At 38.4% G+C, this 15,067-nt stretch overlaps 1 protein-coding gene across 1 annotated transcript; it reads left to right on the plus strand.

Annotated features, from left to right (window-relative positions):
* Window positions 1-988: 988 nt before the first annotated feature.
* Window positions 989-4,020, plus strand: LOC113117317 (thyroid transcription factor 1-like). The gene is made up of 2 exons (XM_026285919.1): window positions 989-2,115; window positions 2,557-4,020. The coding sequence occupies exons 1-2, from the start codon at window positions 1,749-1,751 to the stop codon at window positions 3,228-3,230; spliced, it is 1,041 nt and encodes a 346-aa protein (XP_026141704.1). The 5' UTR covers window positions 989-1,748; the 3' UTR covers window positions 3,231-4,020.
* Window positions 4,021-15,067: the final 11,047 nt, after the last annotated feature.

Raw genomic sequence — 15,067 nt, forward strand, 5'->3', positions numbered from 1 at the left:
TATATATATATATATATATATATATATATATATATATATTAGCCTTAAGTCTATAACAAATTGAAATAATAAGTTAGTCTTAAACAATACACAGTTTTTGTAATCCCTGGCCGCTATAAAGACCTAATGATCAGTGGTTCCCGTCAAAATTTGCTTAAGAGTTTTTATTTTATTTTATTTTTCTTTATAACTAGCTGTTACATTTTATTTAGCCGTCTTAGAGGTTGCGGCGTTCAGGTGAGACTCTGAATGAACGCAAAAGAAGTAAAGTTTACACTAAATATTTCAGTCTAACTGGTGGATCGTACCGCCATGAAAGTTGAATGCATTCATTGTTTTATCCAAAAGACATGAATACTTGGTGTCCCAAAATATCTTTGTACTTATTACTAGTAGGCCTAGTTTTAAATTCGGTTCGCTAAATTTATGTTACTTTAAGTAAATTTATGTTAGCGCCACACATTCATTTATCCAAGGGAAAATTTTGTGTCTTATCATTATTGTAACAAATATTAGATTGAGAGTAACATAAGACTACGCGTTGTTTTGCAAATAGCTACAACGTCAAATTGTATATACCGGTATGTTAAAATTATATAATAATTATTATTATTATTATTTGTATTATTTGGCGTTGTTGTCGTCGTCGTTTTTATTTATAATAATAAAGAAGCGTACGAAATGAAAATAGTCTATTTTGTACAACAAATCTCTCAAAACTGATTTGGTTAAGTCTACTATCCAGCTGATATCCAGATTGGATTCTGTTAAACTGTTTTTCTGTCCAGTTATACTGAGGAAGACCTAGGGCGTCGGGACGATGCGCACTGGAAAGCAATAGATTACTGAACTCACGCGGAGTTACTTCAGGACTTACTCCGGTTATTTGAGCGTCGTTAACTTTACCTGAGAGCCTCTCCTCCTCCAGAGTTCATTTCCCCAGTACCGCGCGTCTCAGCCGAGTGGATGGGAATTTGGACGAGACGCTGCCTATGTCCAATAATATCAAACGGAAAGGGGCTTAATAATTTACTTGGACTCTTAACACGCGCATATGTATTTATTTATTTGTCAGTCAGGGTTCCTGAGTCGTCGCAAGGGCCCTTTGCATGTTTGAGTACGATGGAGCATAATACAAACACGCCTGCAATCACCAGAAGCCTCTTGTGGCCATTAAAAGTCAGTAGTTCAACTCGCTCGCTTTTTTCAGAAACTGAGTGGTTCTCAAAGTCTGAAGTCCGCATATGCGCTCACATCAAGGGGCCCTTATAAACATCACCCCACCTGTCAATATTTCATCCTTTGCTGTGCTCCTTGCCGTTCTCGCAAAAGCCTCGCCACCGTGAAATAAACAGCCTCGCTTTGAAAATGAACTATGGACGAATTAAATTTACGCACTGGCGTTGTTGCATGCTTAAATGTTTTTGGGCTTGGGGGAAGGCATGGGTAGTTGAAGACCGCGTAATAGAAATTGTGCGTGGGTGCACAGATGATAGCGCTGCTTTGTATTGTTGCCCTGGCTGCTGATGCCCCGCCTCTGATGGAAGCCTTAAACCTGGCACCAAGCTAAAACAAACGAAAGTCAGCTTCGAGCTCCCACTCAAACCAATTAAGGCGGACTCCAGTGCACACTCATACGTTTCTATCCTGATGCAGCGACGGTGAAACAACAGGAACAGAGGAGCTGGCCAAAAAAAAGAAGGAGAGATTGCCTTGCCTTCTAATTTTTCCCTTTCCAACACAGAACAATGTCGATGAGCCCTAAGCATACGACTCCTTTTTCTGTATCCGATATCTTAAGTCCTCTTGAAGAGAGCTACAAAAAAGTGAGTATGGAGGGGAACAACTTGGGGGCTCCTCTTGCCTCGTACAGACAACCCCAAGTCACGCAAGCGGCGATGCAGCAGCACCACATGGGCCACAATGGGACAGTACCCGCTGCCTACCACATGACTGCAGCTGGAGTTTCCCAGCTGTCACATACAGCCATGGGGGGCTACTGTAACGGGAATTTGGGCAACATGAGCGACCTTCCGGCCTATCAAGACGGCATGAGAGGCAGCACGACGGCCACCAGCTGGTACGGAACGAATCCCGACCCACGCTTCTCTACGAGTACGTGAGATTGACACTTTATGTCATATTTGCAAGACCTGTTTGTGGATTTTGAAAGATAGCTATTTAAAATTACATGAAAAATGTCAGCTACGATTTTTTTCATTCATGCTGTTCTGTAAAACTCCAAGTGTTCAAGTGAACGTGGAGCTTTTTGTAGTATTGAGGGAAATTATGTTTAAACAGCCGCACGTTAAACGTGCCAGATGTGTTATCTAAACCCAAACAAACTGCAACAATTAATAGACATTTAACTGCAGTTCAAGTCTTTCTCCAAAACTAGGAATTTAAACAATAGACGATTGCGTAATTGTGCACAGTCGCTATATTCGCTCATCTTGTTGTATTTTTGTAGTCATCATATATGGTACTGAACCAGCGCTGTTTGTGTCTGTTGTTGTTGTCAAATTGCAAAGCTAAACAGGACTGTTGTTCTTGCAGTCTCTCGTTTCATGGGCTCCTCGTCTGGGATGAATATGGGCAGCATGAGCACGCTGAGTTCACTGGCGGATGTCGGCAAAGGCATGGGTCCGCTGACCAGCACGCCTCGCAGGAAGAGACGGGTACTCTTCTCCCAGGCGCAGGTGTACGAGCTTGAGCGACGCTTCAAACAGCAGAAGTACCTCTCCGCGCCGGAAAGGGAACATCTGGCCAGCATGATTCACTTGACTCCGACTCAAGTTAAAATTTGGTTTCAAAACCACCGATATAAGATGAAAAGGCAGGCTAAGGACAAAGTGTCCCAGCAGCAAATGCAACAAGACAATGGCTCCTGTCAGCAGCAGCAACAGTCTCCACGGCGGGTGGCCGTGCCAGTGTTGGTGAAAGACGGGAAGCCATGCCAGGGCAGCAGCCATACACCCAACACTGGTGTACAAAACCACCATCACCAGGGGGGGAACGTCATGATTATGTCCAATAACAGTTCTTCAATGGGCCAGCTTCAAAGCCAGCAGGTAGGCAGCGCCGGCCAGTCCCCAGATCTGGGTCAACACGCTGCAAGCCCCCCATCTCTCCAAACCCAGGTATCCGGCCTGTCGCACCTGAACTCTTCCGGTTCCGAGTATGGAGCTGCCTTGCCCTGCTCCGCTCTGCTCTATGGCAGGACGTGGTGACATCGGAACAGACAATAACAGAATAACAAAATGACAGGTGGATGCAGGTAATCTGTATACCCTGCTCAAAAAGACCATGAGAACAGTGGTTGCGCTCTGAAATCATTGTCTCCTTTCTGGAGGGAGACATGAAAAGGCTACAAGCAACACGAGGATTGCCAAATGTCAAAGGTATCAAATCTTTTATTTTGAGGATGAGCGCCAAAACACCATTAAGAAGATGGAATTATTTATATACGCTAGATTTTAAATGGAGACTGATTTAAACACTAAAATCAAATATTCTGTCATCCTGTTGGATTAAAAAAAAATGTCCCGACAATGAAGACATCTGCCCTCACAGTTAGACTGCTAAATACCTTTCATGATTTCTTCTAGATCTCACTGTAAACGTAGCTTGTATATTTCTGTAAAAGTTTTGGACTGATTCCATAGTTTTTAGCGATATGTAGCCTATATTGTATCAATTTTTATCGATATTAAGGGTCACATGTTTTTCAGTTTCATTGTTCTTTGTACGTTTAATTTTCTTGTAACTTATATAGATATTTGACTCAAACGCAGTCATACAATCATATTAATAAATTATGAGAATAATAACAATAGCCTAACAATACGTTTGATTTGGGTGTAAGAATCAATCACTCGACGATGCTAAAAGTGGAACCTGACCAATTTTTTTTCTCTTAGATAACTAGTTTCAAAGTCATCAAGCTTCTACTAGCTTCAGTTAATCATTTAGTTTGTACAAGCTTTCAAAATAGGCATTAAAGTGATTTTTGCTGCAGTCGCTCATTGTTGGAAATCGACCATTTCTACTGTTTGTGTTGGGTCTCCCTTCAGTGTGACAGGTCTGTGGAGCTGGATTTCTGCATCAAAGGACTTATAGTAAAGTGTTCATTCTACAAATAGTTATGTAGCTAGTTTTGTGTGTCTCAACACCCCTGGAGTCATACGCCAAATATTAGTTTACTATATTAGTTACTATTGTTTATGGAAGTCAATTTTGCGTCGTGTAAAAACGTTTAAACAACTGACAAAACCTGGGATCTATTTAGGCAAAACATTTAACACGTTTTGTGCATTTTTGCACGAAACTATGATAAAATATGTAACAAATGCTTAGCTTGTACAAAACATACACGTTTCATACCAATTTGATTGTAAAATATAATTCCAACGTTCTGTTTTCGATCCCAAACTAATTGTATTTAACTTTTTTAATATGTCATAGTCATATAGTTCTTTTCGAGCGTGTTCTTTGTCGTAAGAGAATGAGTCAGTGCAGGTGAGGTCTCCACTCCTTGAGAGAAACTCACATCAAACAAACGCAAACTTATCAATCTCATCGCTATACAAACAGCAGCATTCTCTTAAATAACTTTGCAAGCCGAAATAAACACACTTATCACAGCGCCGTCCATCAATGCCGTGTTTGTGAAGATCAGAGGTACAATCACGGCACCGTGTTTACACTGATAAAGAGCGTCCACATCTGAGGCGCGCGGAGAGACTGCGCTGCCTGCTGGAGCGACTGTTTCTGCGTGGTGTGTGTGGGACTCACTAGTGCCAAGTAAGAAAAACTGATGTTGTCCACAGGCAGAAACAATTAAATTAAATATGATAGAAACATTTTCATTAAACTTTTTTACTAGTTCAGAATAAAATAAAAATACATTTAAATAAATAGCACTAGCACAATCCAACTATTAGCTACACACAATAATCGGTTGTGGACTGAGAGGCCGCGTGTCTTTCTTTCTTTCTTTCTTTCTTTCTTACAGCATCCAAAATAATTTATTCCTTTTTTTGGCCTTGGCTCTCTTTTGGAAAACCATTTTGGATTCTTTGAATTATAAACTCGTCTATAGTGTTTTTTTTTTCTTCTTCTTCTTCTTTTTTTTCTTTCTTGTCTGCGAGATCACAGCAGGGAATGGTTATCTACGGCATGCAGATTTGGAAACAGAATTACCATTTATGTGATGACAAAATATTTATCTAAATTTTCAGTTTTATTTAAAATATAAAATTCAAGTTTTGTCTTTGTTGTGTTATTTAAATTACACCCCCCCCCCCCCCCCCCCCCCCACAAAAAAAGGCCTATTTGCTAAATTGACCAAAATAGTTTTCTAGAATAAGGCTATAAGGATATATCGTTAGGGCCTGAGATTAACCCCAACGTTGTGATGGATGATAACTTTTGTCTTTTTTTTTTTTTTGCTTGACAAACCAGTTGCAGTAGTATCATAACCGTGATATTTAGCCTGATATTTTATGGGTTACACTCCAGCAGCTATAGTATCTCTAATTTGGCTATTATGCACAGCAAAACTTTAGGCCAAATGCTCGGTATAGCCCTTGTTGCTGTTCTCATCGATTTTTTTTTCTCACCGAAACTTTTAATCGCACATAAAACCCTCTGCATGTAGTACACCTTCATGTGATGAAGGTATTTGTGTGCAGTTCTCGCGCCAGTAAGCGGGCAGTGGGGCACGCGTTTTAATGACTCACTGATTGTAATGGCGCTCTTCTTTTCTGTGAAGGGTCGTTAAATCAACAGATCATTTTGTCGATTATGTCCGAAATTATACTTTCGAAGGCCTACAGATGCTTCTTTTAGTTGCACTGATACGCAATTATATGTAACCTCCACCTAAAACTCTAAGCAAATATCTGTACAATGTCTACAAATACAAGATCAGTAGGAGAATACTGGGATATTCACCCAACCTAAAAAAAAAAAAAGTTTTTACACGTTAAATATGTATTCCTTAAAATGTTAAGTTGTGAGTTTATCATAACAAGATATAATATACGTGTCACTGTTAATGGCCATTAGTATTTAGACAAATGTTTGAGGATGTCTGATATCCTAACCGTGCGTGCTTTGCAAGGCTGGATAAATTGATTAACCACATACATGAAATAAATGTTCATTTTATGGGCAAGTAAGATTTTCTCTTTTATCCGTTGTGCAAATTCAGTCATTTCCCACAGCAATCTAGCGGCGCCGAAAGAGTCTTTTAGGATTTCGTGGATTCGTTTTGTTAGAGCTGCTCTGAAAGACTGCAGATTACATTAACATGAGAGAGGCTCGGTGTGTGGTCTTTGTGTGGAGCTTGTAGCTGTTGAAAATGACTTGTTGGAAGCGTGTATGCTCTCATCACTCTCACTCGACACACGTTGCACAACTGCGGACTGTCCCCGAAGCTTTGGGTGATAAGGTCCCAGTCACCTCCCTGCAATTAGACCCCAATCTCAACGCAATCATATTAGAGTTAGGGTTTTTATAGGTTAGTTCCCTGCTTATTCTACAGTGTATAGGTCGGAGAAAGGGGTTAATATACACTGCATTTATAGCGTATTCTATATTAAATCTTATAGATAAACCAAAGTTTGGACTCTGTGGTATCAAAAAAAAAAAAAAAAAAACATGCATTTTTGGCATTATTCATATATTTTTATATAATAATGTTATCTATACATTATTAATAATTAGATGGTTCTTAATAATTGTTCTTAAACATCACAAATGTTTAAGAACAAATAAGTCTTTATGCATACACTATAAACCGATAATCATATTAATTGATTTTGCTCAAGCGATTTTACAAGCATTTTTATTTCCACCGTTAGCTGACTTGAAACATGCACACAAAAACAAACCTGTTTCAGCCACACCTTCGAAAAGTAAAGTTATGCAATGATTTGCCAACATTATGTATTATTTTTAGTTCGCATTATGTCATTTACTCTGGAGCTGTCCGAGGTGCTGAAGTTTTTTTTCCCCTATCAGCATCTCCATGTAAACTATATTTAGTTATTAATAATAACAATAAACGTTATTTCCAAACACAACAGATAAAAGTAAAATTGCTAAAGTATAATTTAAAACTACAAAAGTAATTTTAAATGGAATGCTTAACTTTACAGTTTAGTTACAGTCCAAAGCAAAGTCAGACAAGAACGGTCCAAAATCTGTCCAAATGGTAGAACATGATTATTTTAGTTAAATATCCAACACCACGTTTCAGCATGACAACAAACTCTATTCTTGACAACATCACAAGATATAAGGGGAATGAAAAGGTAAATACTGCAAAAGTAGGAAAAACACTGGAAGGCGCTTAATATTGTTCACTTATAGCCAGTAAAGCAAATATGTCTTTGTCGGTATTGTTGCACTGAAAACTTGAGTATTTAAAACTATAGAATAGCACAAGCCTCTGTTTAATATGGACTAAGAAATGCTCTTCGTGCAGAAAACTCCAACTTTCGAATGCATACCCACCTTCCTTGTTTAATCTGAATACATCATAAATGGGATTTGTAAAAGCAAAGTAACAAAAAAGCAATTAAGATAAGCAAGGTTTTCGTGTACGACTTCCAACACCTCATTCTTAGACCAGCTTCATCTAAGTATGTGCACGACAAATGGCACAATTACACATGTACTGCAATCACCTCCTTTAGTAAATCTTATTGTCAGCTAGTAGCAAAAATATATTTAATTGTCCAGTATTTATCTGCTTCTTCAGGCCATTGTGCTGCGCACGCAGACGAGGGTCATTTGCAAGAAGAAATACTTAGCATGCAGCGCGGAACACAAGACGCAGTAATACTTGACCTTTCAGTGTAATTGAGGCACCAGTGAAATGCAGCGCATTCAGCCTTATGTGAATGGAGCCTTTCCCATCCAATGAATAAAAATTGCATTTTCAAACCTTTCTATTTCTTTACTGTTCTTAATTTTGTTTCTTCCCAAAGTAAATTACTTTTGTAATGGCAGTGTCTTTTAGAATCCTACAATTTAAACTGTCAAATTTACACCGAAGTAAATTATTATGAACTGCAGAAATGTTCCGAAATTAAATGTAGGGAAAGATAATACATTGATGAATCAACCTATTGCTTTAATAGCAGAATCTCGAAGACAGATAACATTCTGTAAGACTCGGGAATCATATAATTCTGCTAAATGACATTAAAATAAAAACAGAATTGCTTACAACTATGAAACAATGGTTTAAGACCGTTTTTTTTCCTGTGTCAGGTAATATAAACGCTCTTCTTGCTTAAGACTTCAAAAAGTGATTAAATGTACTGAGCAGTCTATGCTCTATACCAGCCCTGCATGCTTGTGGCCATTTCTATCTCTGAGAGTTTGGGGTGTGCAAAGAGAGAAAGCAGAGTAAGTCTGTAACACGTCTTCTGAAATAATAAGCTTCTGTGAATATTGTTTAATATTTTAATGTTCTGCAATGTCAGAGTGGCTCGTGCTGCAGCACGCGGGTCATGACTCAATAATGAAATTCTGAGCAGACAAGAGGCGCTCGAGCGCAGTCTTGTACTGTATCAGCGGGAGTCCTTTGGTGATCAACGAACCATCACTAACCGTGTTAACACTCCCTCTCCCGCTAAATAACGTGTAATCACCTCACCCCACTGCTATTTTGATCAACTTTTTGTCACTTAAACACTATCTGATTGCTTAAGCGTGGTACAACAAAAACTAAAAAAGCATCAATATTTAACATAGCAGAAATAAACCATTAGTCTGCAGTCACCGCCAGCTATCATTTTTAGGACTCAACAATCGATCTACATTATGTAAATAAAATGAAATAATAGCACCGAGAGAATAGAGAAATTAAATATCTGTATATCTTAACATAATCATAAAAAGCTTATGCAGTTGAATTGCAGACGCATTGAATTGCAATGATGTTTAGTAAATGTAGTTTAGTATTGTCATGTTTTGTCAGTTACATCTAAATTAACTCGTTTAATTCGCTTGAAATTACGCAGTGTAAATCTGAATCAGTCTGACTACATGTTAACAAACAAACTTCACTTTTAAGGGAGATAGTTTTCATTTATGGGTGAATTAACCCTTGAAGGATCAAGGTTTTCACTACAGTATTTGTCACATATGAATAAAAAAATGTTTCTTCATTAAATTCTATTTTCTAAAAGTAGGCCTATGCAATAAAAGACACATTGTAAAATGTACATTTGTACTGGTTGAGTAAAAGAAGCTAATTTCGCCTACTGCGTCCGGTCAATCCATAAAAAATGACTCGAAAAATGTCTCTTAATTGTTTCCATAAGACTTTTAAGCGATTTTACAGTAAAAAACATTGCATTCTGTCATGTCAGGCATAATACGACAGAGCTTGAAGTTTGAGGAACATAATGGGTAGGCCTATACCGCGCAACTGCGAAAAATCGGAGTGCAGTGGCTTAAACATTAAGACCTGTTGAGATTATGTAGAACCGGAAGGAGGGATGCTATTTGCCCCTTTATAAAATATGTCATTAGGAAGAATTCATGTCACACAAAGGGACTGCAGTCAAAAATTGCCCCACCACTGTTCAGTAATTATATAGTTTGCCCAGGCTGCGGGCTGTCATGCATCGAGGCAGGTGGCAAGTCCATCATGCAAATGGCTTGGCGGTGCCGCCATAATTAGCCAGCGCGAGTCTCCCAAATTAACAATTAGCTAACATGCAATTCTCTCTGTGAGCGCAGCGGCTCGCCGTTGTGTGACCATTGTATTACGCAGCCAATTGAACGTATGGCGTATCGTTTATCATTTCTATGCTCAATTTACAATTCTATGCCAAAGAAAATCATGGTAAACGTCTGTGATGATTAGAATTTCTGGGACTGGTTGTTCGGTTTCCGGGAAAAGCTATATATGCACAATACAAATCACATACATTCAGGCCTATTTGACCAGTCTCAAAGACGCACCAACACTCCCCCAAGTCAACTTGCCTTTGTAATTTCAGGGAATTTTTCCTTGCCGCAGTTAACTCGTTTTATTAGGCCTATATTAATTTATGTGTCTATATTCTTTATAAAACTTTGAAAAGATTTAAAAATGATGAAAATAGGTTGCATATTTGCAATAGATGTAAACATTTGAAATTAATTATTTAGGCTACTATAGATTTTTTTAATATAAGCTAATATTTGGACTATTGTTATTATTTTTTTATTTGTGTGTGTGTGTGTGTGTGTGTGCTCCAACCTAAAATTCGTGACTTTGCGCACCTGGTCACCCCATAAAACATAACGCAGGTGTCGCTGAATTTGGATTTGTTTCCATTTCAGTTTTAGTTTGAACTCTGTATCACCAACCGAGTCCAAGCGAACCCTTCAGGTTGTTGGTTAAAATGGAGGACGGACTCATGCTGTGCAGCAGTTAAAAGTAATCCAGACCTAAGAGGTGCTGCTTTTTTAACCCCTCCAGTGATCTCCTTGCACCCGGCAGACTAAACGCCTCCCCAGCAGATAGCCCCAAACACAGCCCACCCACTTACTCATTATTCCAGACTGCCCTCCGACATGACACGGGAACAAAGTAGGCGTTAAGCCACATTAGAGCCGGGATGGGAGTCATCAGTAACCCGTTATCAGTTAATGAAGGGAAACACATGCGGGGCGATACACAGTAGCCGATCAATAGCGCTCTGGACAATGAGCGACTGCTCACAAAAAAGAGGAATGCAAATCAATTAGAAACCTTGTTTGCTTCGGGTCCGCTCAGTCTATTCCCAGCAATTACATGTTCATTAAAGCTAATTTAACCGAGATGCTGTCTCAGGGATAACAACAGTTGTTTGTTGCTCCATCATTTTCAAAGGCGGAGAATGACAGCATAATGCGTTATAGCTTAATGGCGACCGTCTACAGGGAGATTTCCAATTATGTGGCTTATTAATTTTAGGAGATTTTACGCCAAACCCCAAAAAAGCGACCTTCAAAACAGCCTTCTTCTTCTTTTTTTTCTTCTTTTTTTCTGGAAGACATCAAATGCGTGACAAAGATATATCAAGAATGGTCCTGGTCATTTTATAAGTTTATTTTCTTTTTCACAAATTCACTTTAAATGCAAAAAATAAAATAACACTAGCTTACAGTTGTTATCAATCACTGAGTGCAAATTTTGCATGTCTCCCTTATTAAACAGACCTGATTTATATCAGCACCAGAGGCTCCGACACCTGAAATAAGTTTGTCAGATTAAGGAAGGCATTCAAAATGTGCCACAGTTTAGATTTTCTGCTTTATATCATCAACCTTGATTGAGGATGACATTGCTTTTTCATTTCTGCATCACACTGCTGGCATGGTACCCGTGGCACCAAACCACAGCTTAAATATGTATCCAAAACAAGGAATGGAAAGGGCTCCCTGACTCGGCTAATGAAGTTCCTCTGCCCCTTAAGACAACAAACACTTCAGACACCTTCAGATACACCAGTTTGGCAGTGAACACGTGAAAGTTTGAATCAGCTCTTTCATATTATAAGAAGATCTTTGCCAAATCGACTGCCGATTGAGAGCCATTTTGAGTAAGCATACTTGACATGAGCTATGTATAGTGACACGCTGAAGTTTATCTGATGAATGGTAAATGAAAGGGGTTAAAGCTAAAATCATCCACATGATTGCACGGCTGTTCTTTCCAGGAAAAAAAAGTCTGCATGGGGTGGATTCATGGAGGCAACAAAATGCATTTATGAATTAGAATGACTTCAATCAGACTGGAATAGAAAGGAGCATAGATATCATAGATGAGAAGGCTTTTCTTCATATGTTGAGTATTTGAGATATTTCCATTTGTTTCAGACGATATACGTAGATCTAGAATAATCAGTCACAAAACTGTCAGATAAGTTAGACATTTGCAACAACTTTTCATTAAATAAGTGGTTTTATAGTGGTCTGACTTAAATAGATCTGACATCATTTAATCACCTTCAAGCTTTTCAAAACCTGTATGACGTTATTTCTTCAGAACAAAATCTGATAACTACAGCTATAATGCAGTAATGTAACAGAAGAACTTGTAGTAGTTGCAGTTTCATACATGCTTGTGGAGTCTTTCTAAATTTTCTCAAAAGAGATTTATTTCATGAGAACAAAATCAAGCGTCCACACTTTACAATGCTGTGAATAGCTTTGTAATGTTGTACAGTGAGTCTAATAAAGCACATTATGGTAAAATCTAATAAAGCCCAACATGCTCCACTTGATTTGCTACTTCATTTATGTTGTTTCAGTCTGATTTAAGAGCGAAATGTAGTACCATTCGCTTGCTGGTAATGTTGACATTGCCCTTTTTGTGCACAGTGAACGGTCACCTGGGGCAACATGCAAGTTTGTATTTTAAAGCTTCTCATTAACATCTCATTCACAGCCTCGTGTTTGCCATCTTGCTATTTCATATACAGTATTACTGGGTTGGTGTGCAAAGACTTTTTTGCCACGTGATCATGAGACCCCTGCCCCCGTTTTCAAGCTTTTGCCCCCCCCCCCCACTCCCGATTCCAGTTAGCTTCCTAGTGCAGGACCGTGGCATGCTGTGTTTTGGCAGAAAATCAATAAAGGGGAAAATCTGCTCTAATCATCCGCACATTTACCATGACAATCAACAATCAAAGCCAAGACCTGAGTCTTTATTTGTAGGCCTGAGCTGCCCAATTTTCCCACTGTGAAAGGCAGGCTAAATTAGAACCCTTGGTTCCTGTTAGCAGCTCTTAATGGCTCTGATTTGTGAACTGCTAAATGAGGTTATGTAAATTGATCCTGAGTGCAGGCAGGGGCCCCCAGGTGACAGGTGCAGCTTCCTGTGAGCGCGGGGCTGAGGGGGAGTTATGAGACAAGGAGAGAGGAAACTTAGCAAGCCTGCAGGAGCAAATCCCCATCAATAAAAGACACAACACTATTAGATGGATTTTCAATTAAACTCTTAAAAAGTACAGTTGACTTTCATTAGCGAAGAAATAATTGTAATGTTTGCTAATCGTCTGTGTGTTGACTTCAAGACAATGTAGCTGAGATGCTTCTACAAAATCGACTCACTACACGAGAGAGGAAAATGGCATTAAATCGATTGTTTTTCTTTCATCCTTAATTTTTTTCTTTGTTTTGATGATCAGTTGGTGTTTCTCTTCTCCACATGAAGAAGGTCTAGTGTTGTTAATATTTTTAAAGATGTTTCCGTCACACTTTATTTTAATAAACTCCTAATTTATCTAATCTATTAATAGTTATTAAGGTAGATGTTAAGTTTAGGTATTGGGTAGGATTAGGGATGTAGAATATGATCATGCGGAACATGTGTTTTATAAGTACTAAACAGCCAATATGTTAATAATACGCAACTATAACTAGGTAATAGTGATAATTGATCCACATACCAAAGTATCATCGATGTTTCCTATAATGTAAAAGTAGATGTTTGAACTCGGCTAGAATTTTGCTTTTTTAATTAGCTCTCATTTGGTAGTGACCCAAAAAGGGCACAAAGGTCTGTTATGAAATAGTGGCTTAATAAATGCTAATGCAATGATGCTTATATAACATATTTATTTGATTTAAGGGTGAAACAAATTCCTATATCTTTTTTGATGTCAAATGTGTCCAGACCAACCCAGTTATATTACTTGTGAGCTAAGCCACATTTTTAAAGCAGTTTTTTAGTATTGCCGTTACAGTAGTTTTATGCTTAACATGAGTCACCTTTCAGAAAACTGGACAGTAGCTACATTTCCATTTCCATTTCAACTAGCCTTCCTGCAGCTCCAAAACTAAAGCATGATGCAACACCAAGGTCATGCATCCGATTCCCAAAGCAAGAACTGTTAAATATATAACCTGAATTCAATGTAATGAAATAATGATGCACACTGACAAGTTACAAGTTGGCATACTGTGATTTTGTTCATCATTACAATAAATGCAATAAATTCACAATGGAAATGTTCTGTTACTCCTCTATCGCTTTATTTCTGTTAAATGTTTCTCTTCTGTTTACACTTCACAGCATTTCACAATGTGTTGTGTTCTTGCATGATTTCTGTAATACCTCCATGATTTAAAGAGAAAACATCCATACCTCGTGCAGAAGTTATGCACAAAACAGGCTGCTTAATAGAAACACCAGCTATGTGTGTCAGAAATATGTTGTGAAGGAATGAATTCTTTCAGATTCGGATGTGGTGTTTCTAATATACCTTGCTTTGAAGAAATGAAGCATGACTGACAGGGCTACTACCTTTCTACAAACTCTGATCACTATTTGTACAGCAGATATAGATGAAAGCACCTGAGGTCACTATTACATATTGGGTCTGTCTTATTTCTAAATTGAATGGTCCTCTTCCTCTCTCTTTCAGGTTCTTTCAAACTCCCCACTGACCTTGTTGGGTTTTTTTTTTTCTCTCCATTTGATCCTTTACGCTATAGTGTAAAACAGAGAGAAAGAAAGGATGAGATACAAAGGCAAAATCCTTTTACTAAGAGATGCAGGGAACAGGATATAGGTGAAACAATTATTTTAGATCTGCTCACAGTTGCTGGGTAAAACAGAACTGTTTCCTGAACTGAAAACTAACTTCTGACAAGACATTGTTTTATTTATTTATTTGTTTGTCTAATTTTTATTCTAATTCATTTCAGAAACAGAATTTCTGTTGAAACCACCTTGTTTGAATCCCATTTCCGGTCGAAGTATTAGCAAGTCTTTTCTAAAATACAGTAAACTAAAAACCTGGTTTATCCCAGTGGCCAACTCAAGGCACCTCTCTTCATGTGTCCTGCTGCGTGGGAATATGTCCAAACAGCGCGGAGTGTAAGAGGATGTCAAGTGTTACAGTTCTCTTCCAACTGGAGGAATTAAAGAGCGCCACAGAAAGGACTGGAGCTGAAAGGTTTGTCTTCCAAAACCCTTCCTAAAATGATTAACCCTTCCAGAAGACATTACAGGGTTCAGCACCGGGCACTTGTGCTTTGTCATTGATGGTAATTGTTCTTTTTCTCA

Source organism: Carassius auratus, chromosome 17 (genome assembly GCF_003368295.1).
Source record: "Carassius auratus strain Wakin chromosome 17, ASM336829v1, whole genome shotgun sequence".
NCBI lineage: Eukaryota > Metazoa > Chordata > Actinopteri > Cypriniformes > Cyprinidae > Carassius > Carassius auratus.

Bases quoted from the DNA above. Each gene is read 5' to 3' on its own strand.
- LOC113117317 (XM_026285919.1), top strand. From the start codon at position 1,749: ATGTCGATGAGCCCTAAGCATACGACTCCTTTTTCTGTATCCGATATC. The intron at 2,116-2,556 runs GTACGTGAGATT...TTGTTCTTGCAG, and splicing joins CGACCCACGCTTCTCTACGA to TCTCTCGTTTCATGGGCTCC.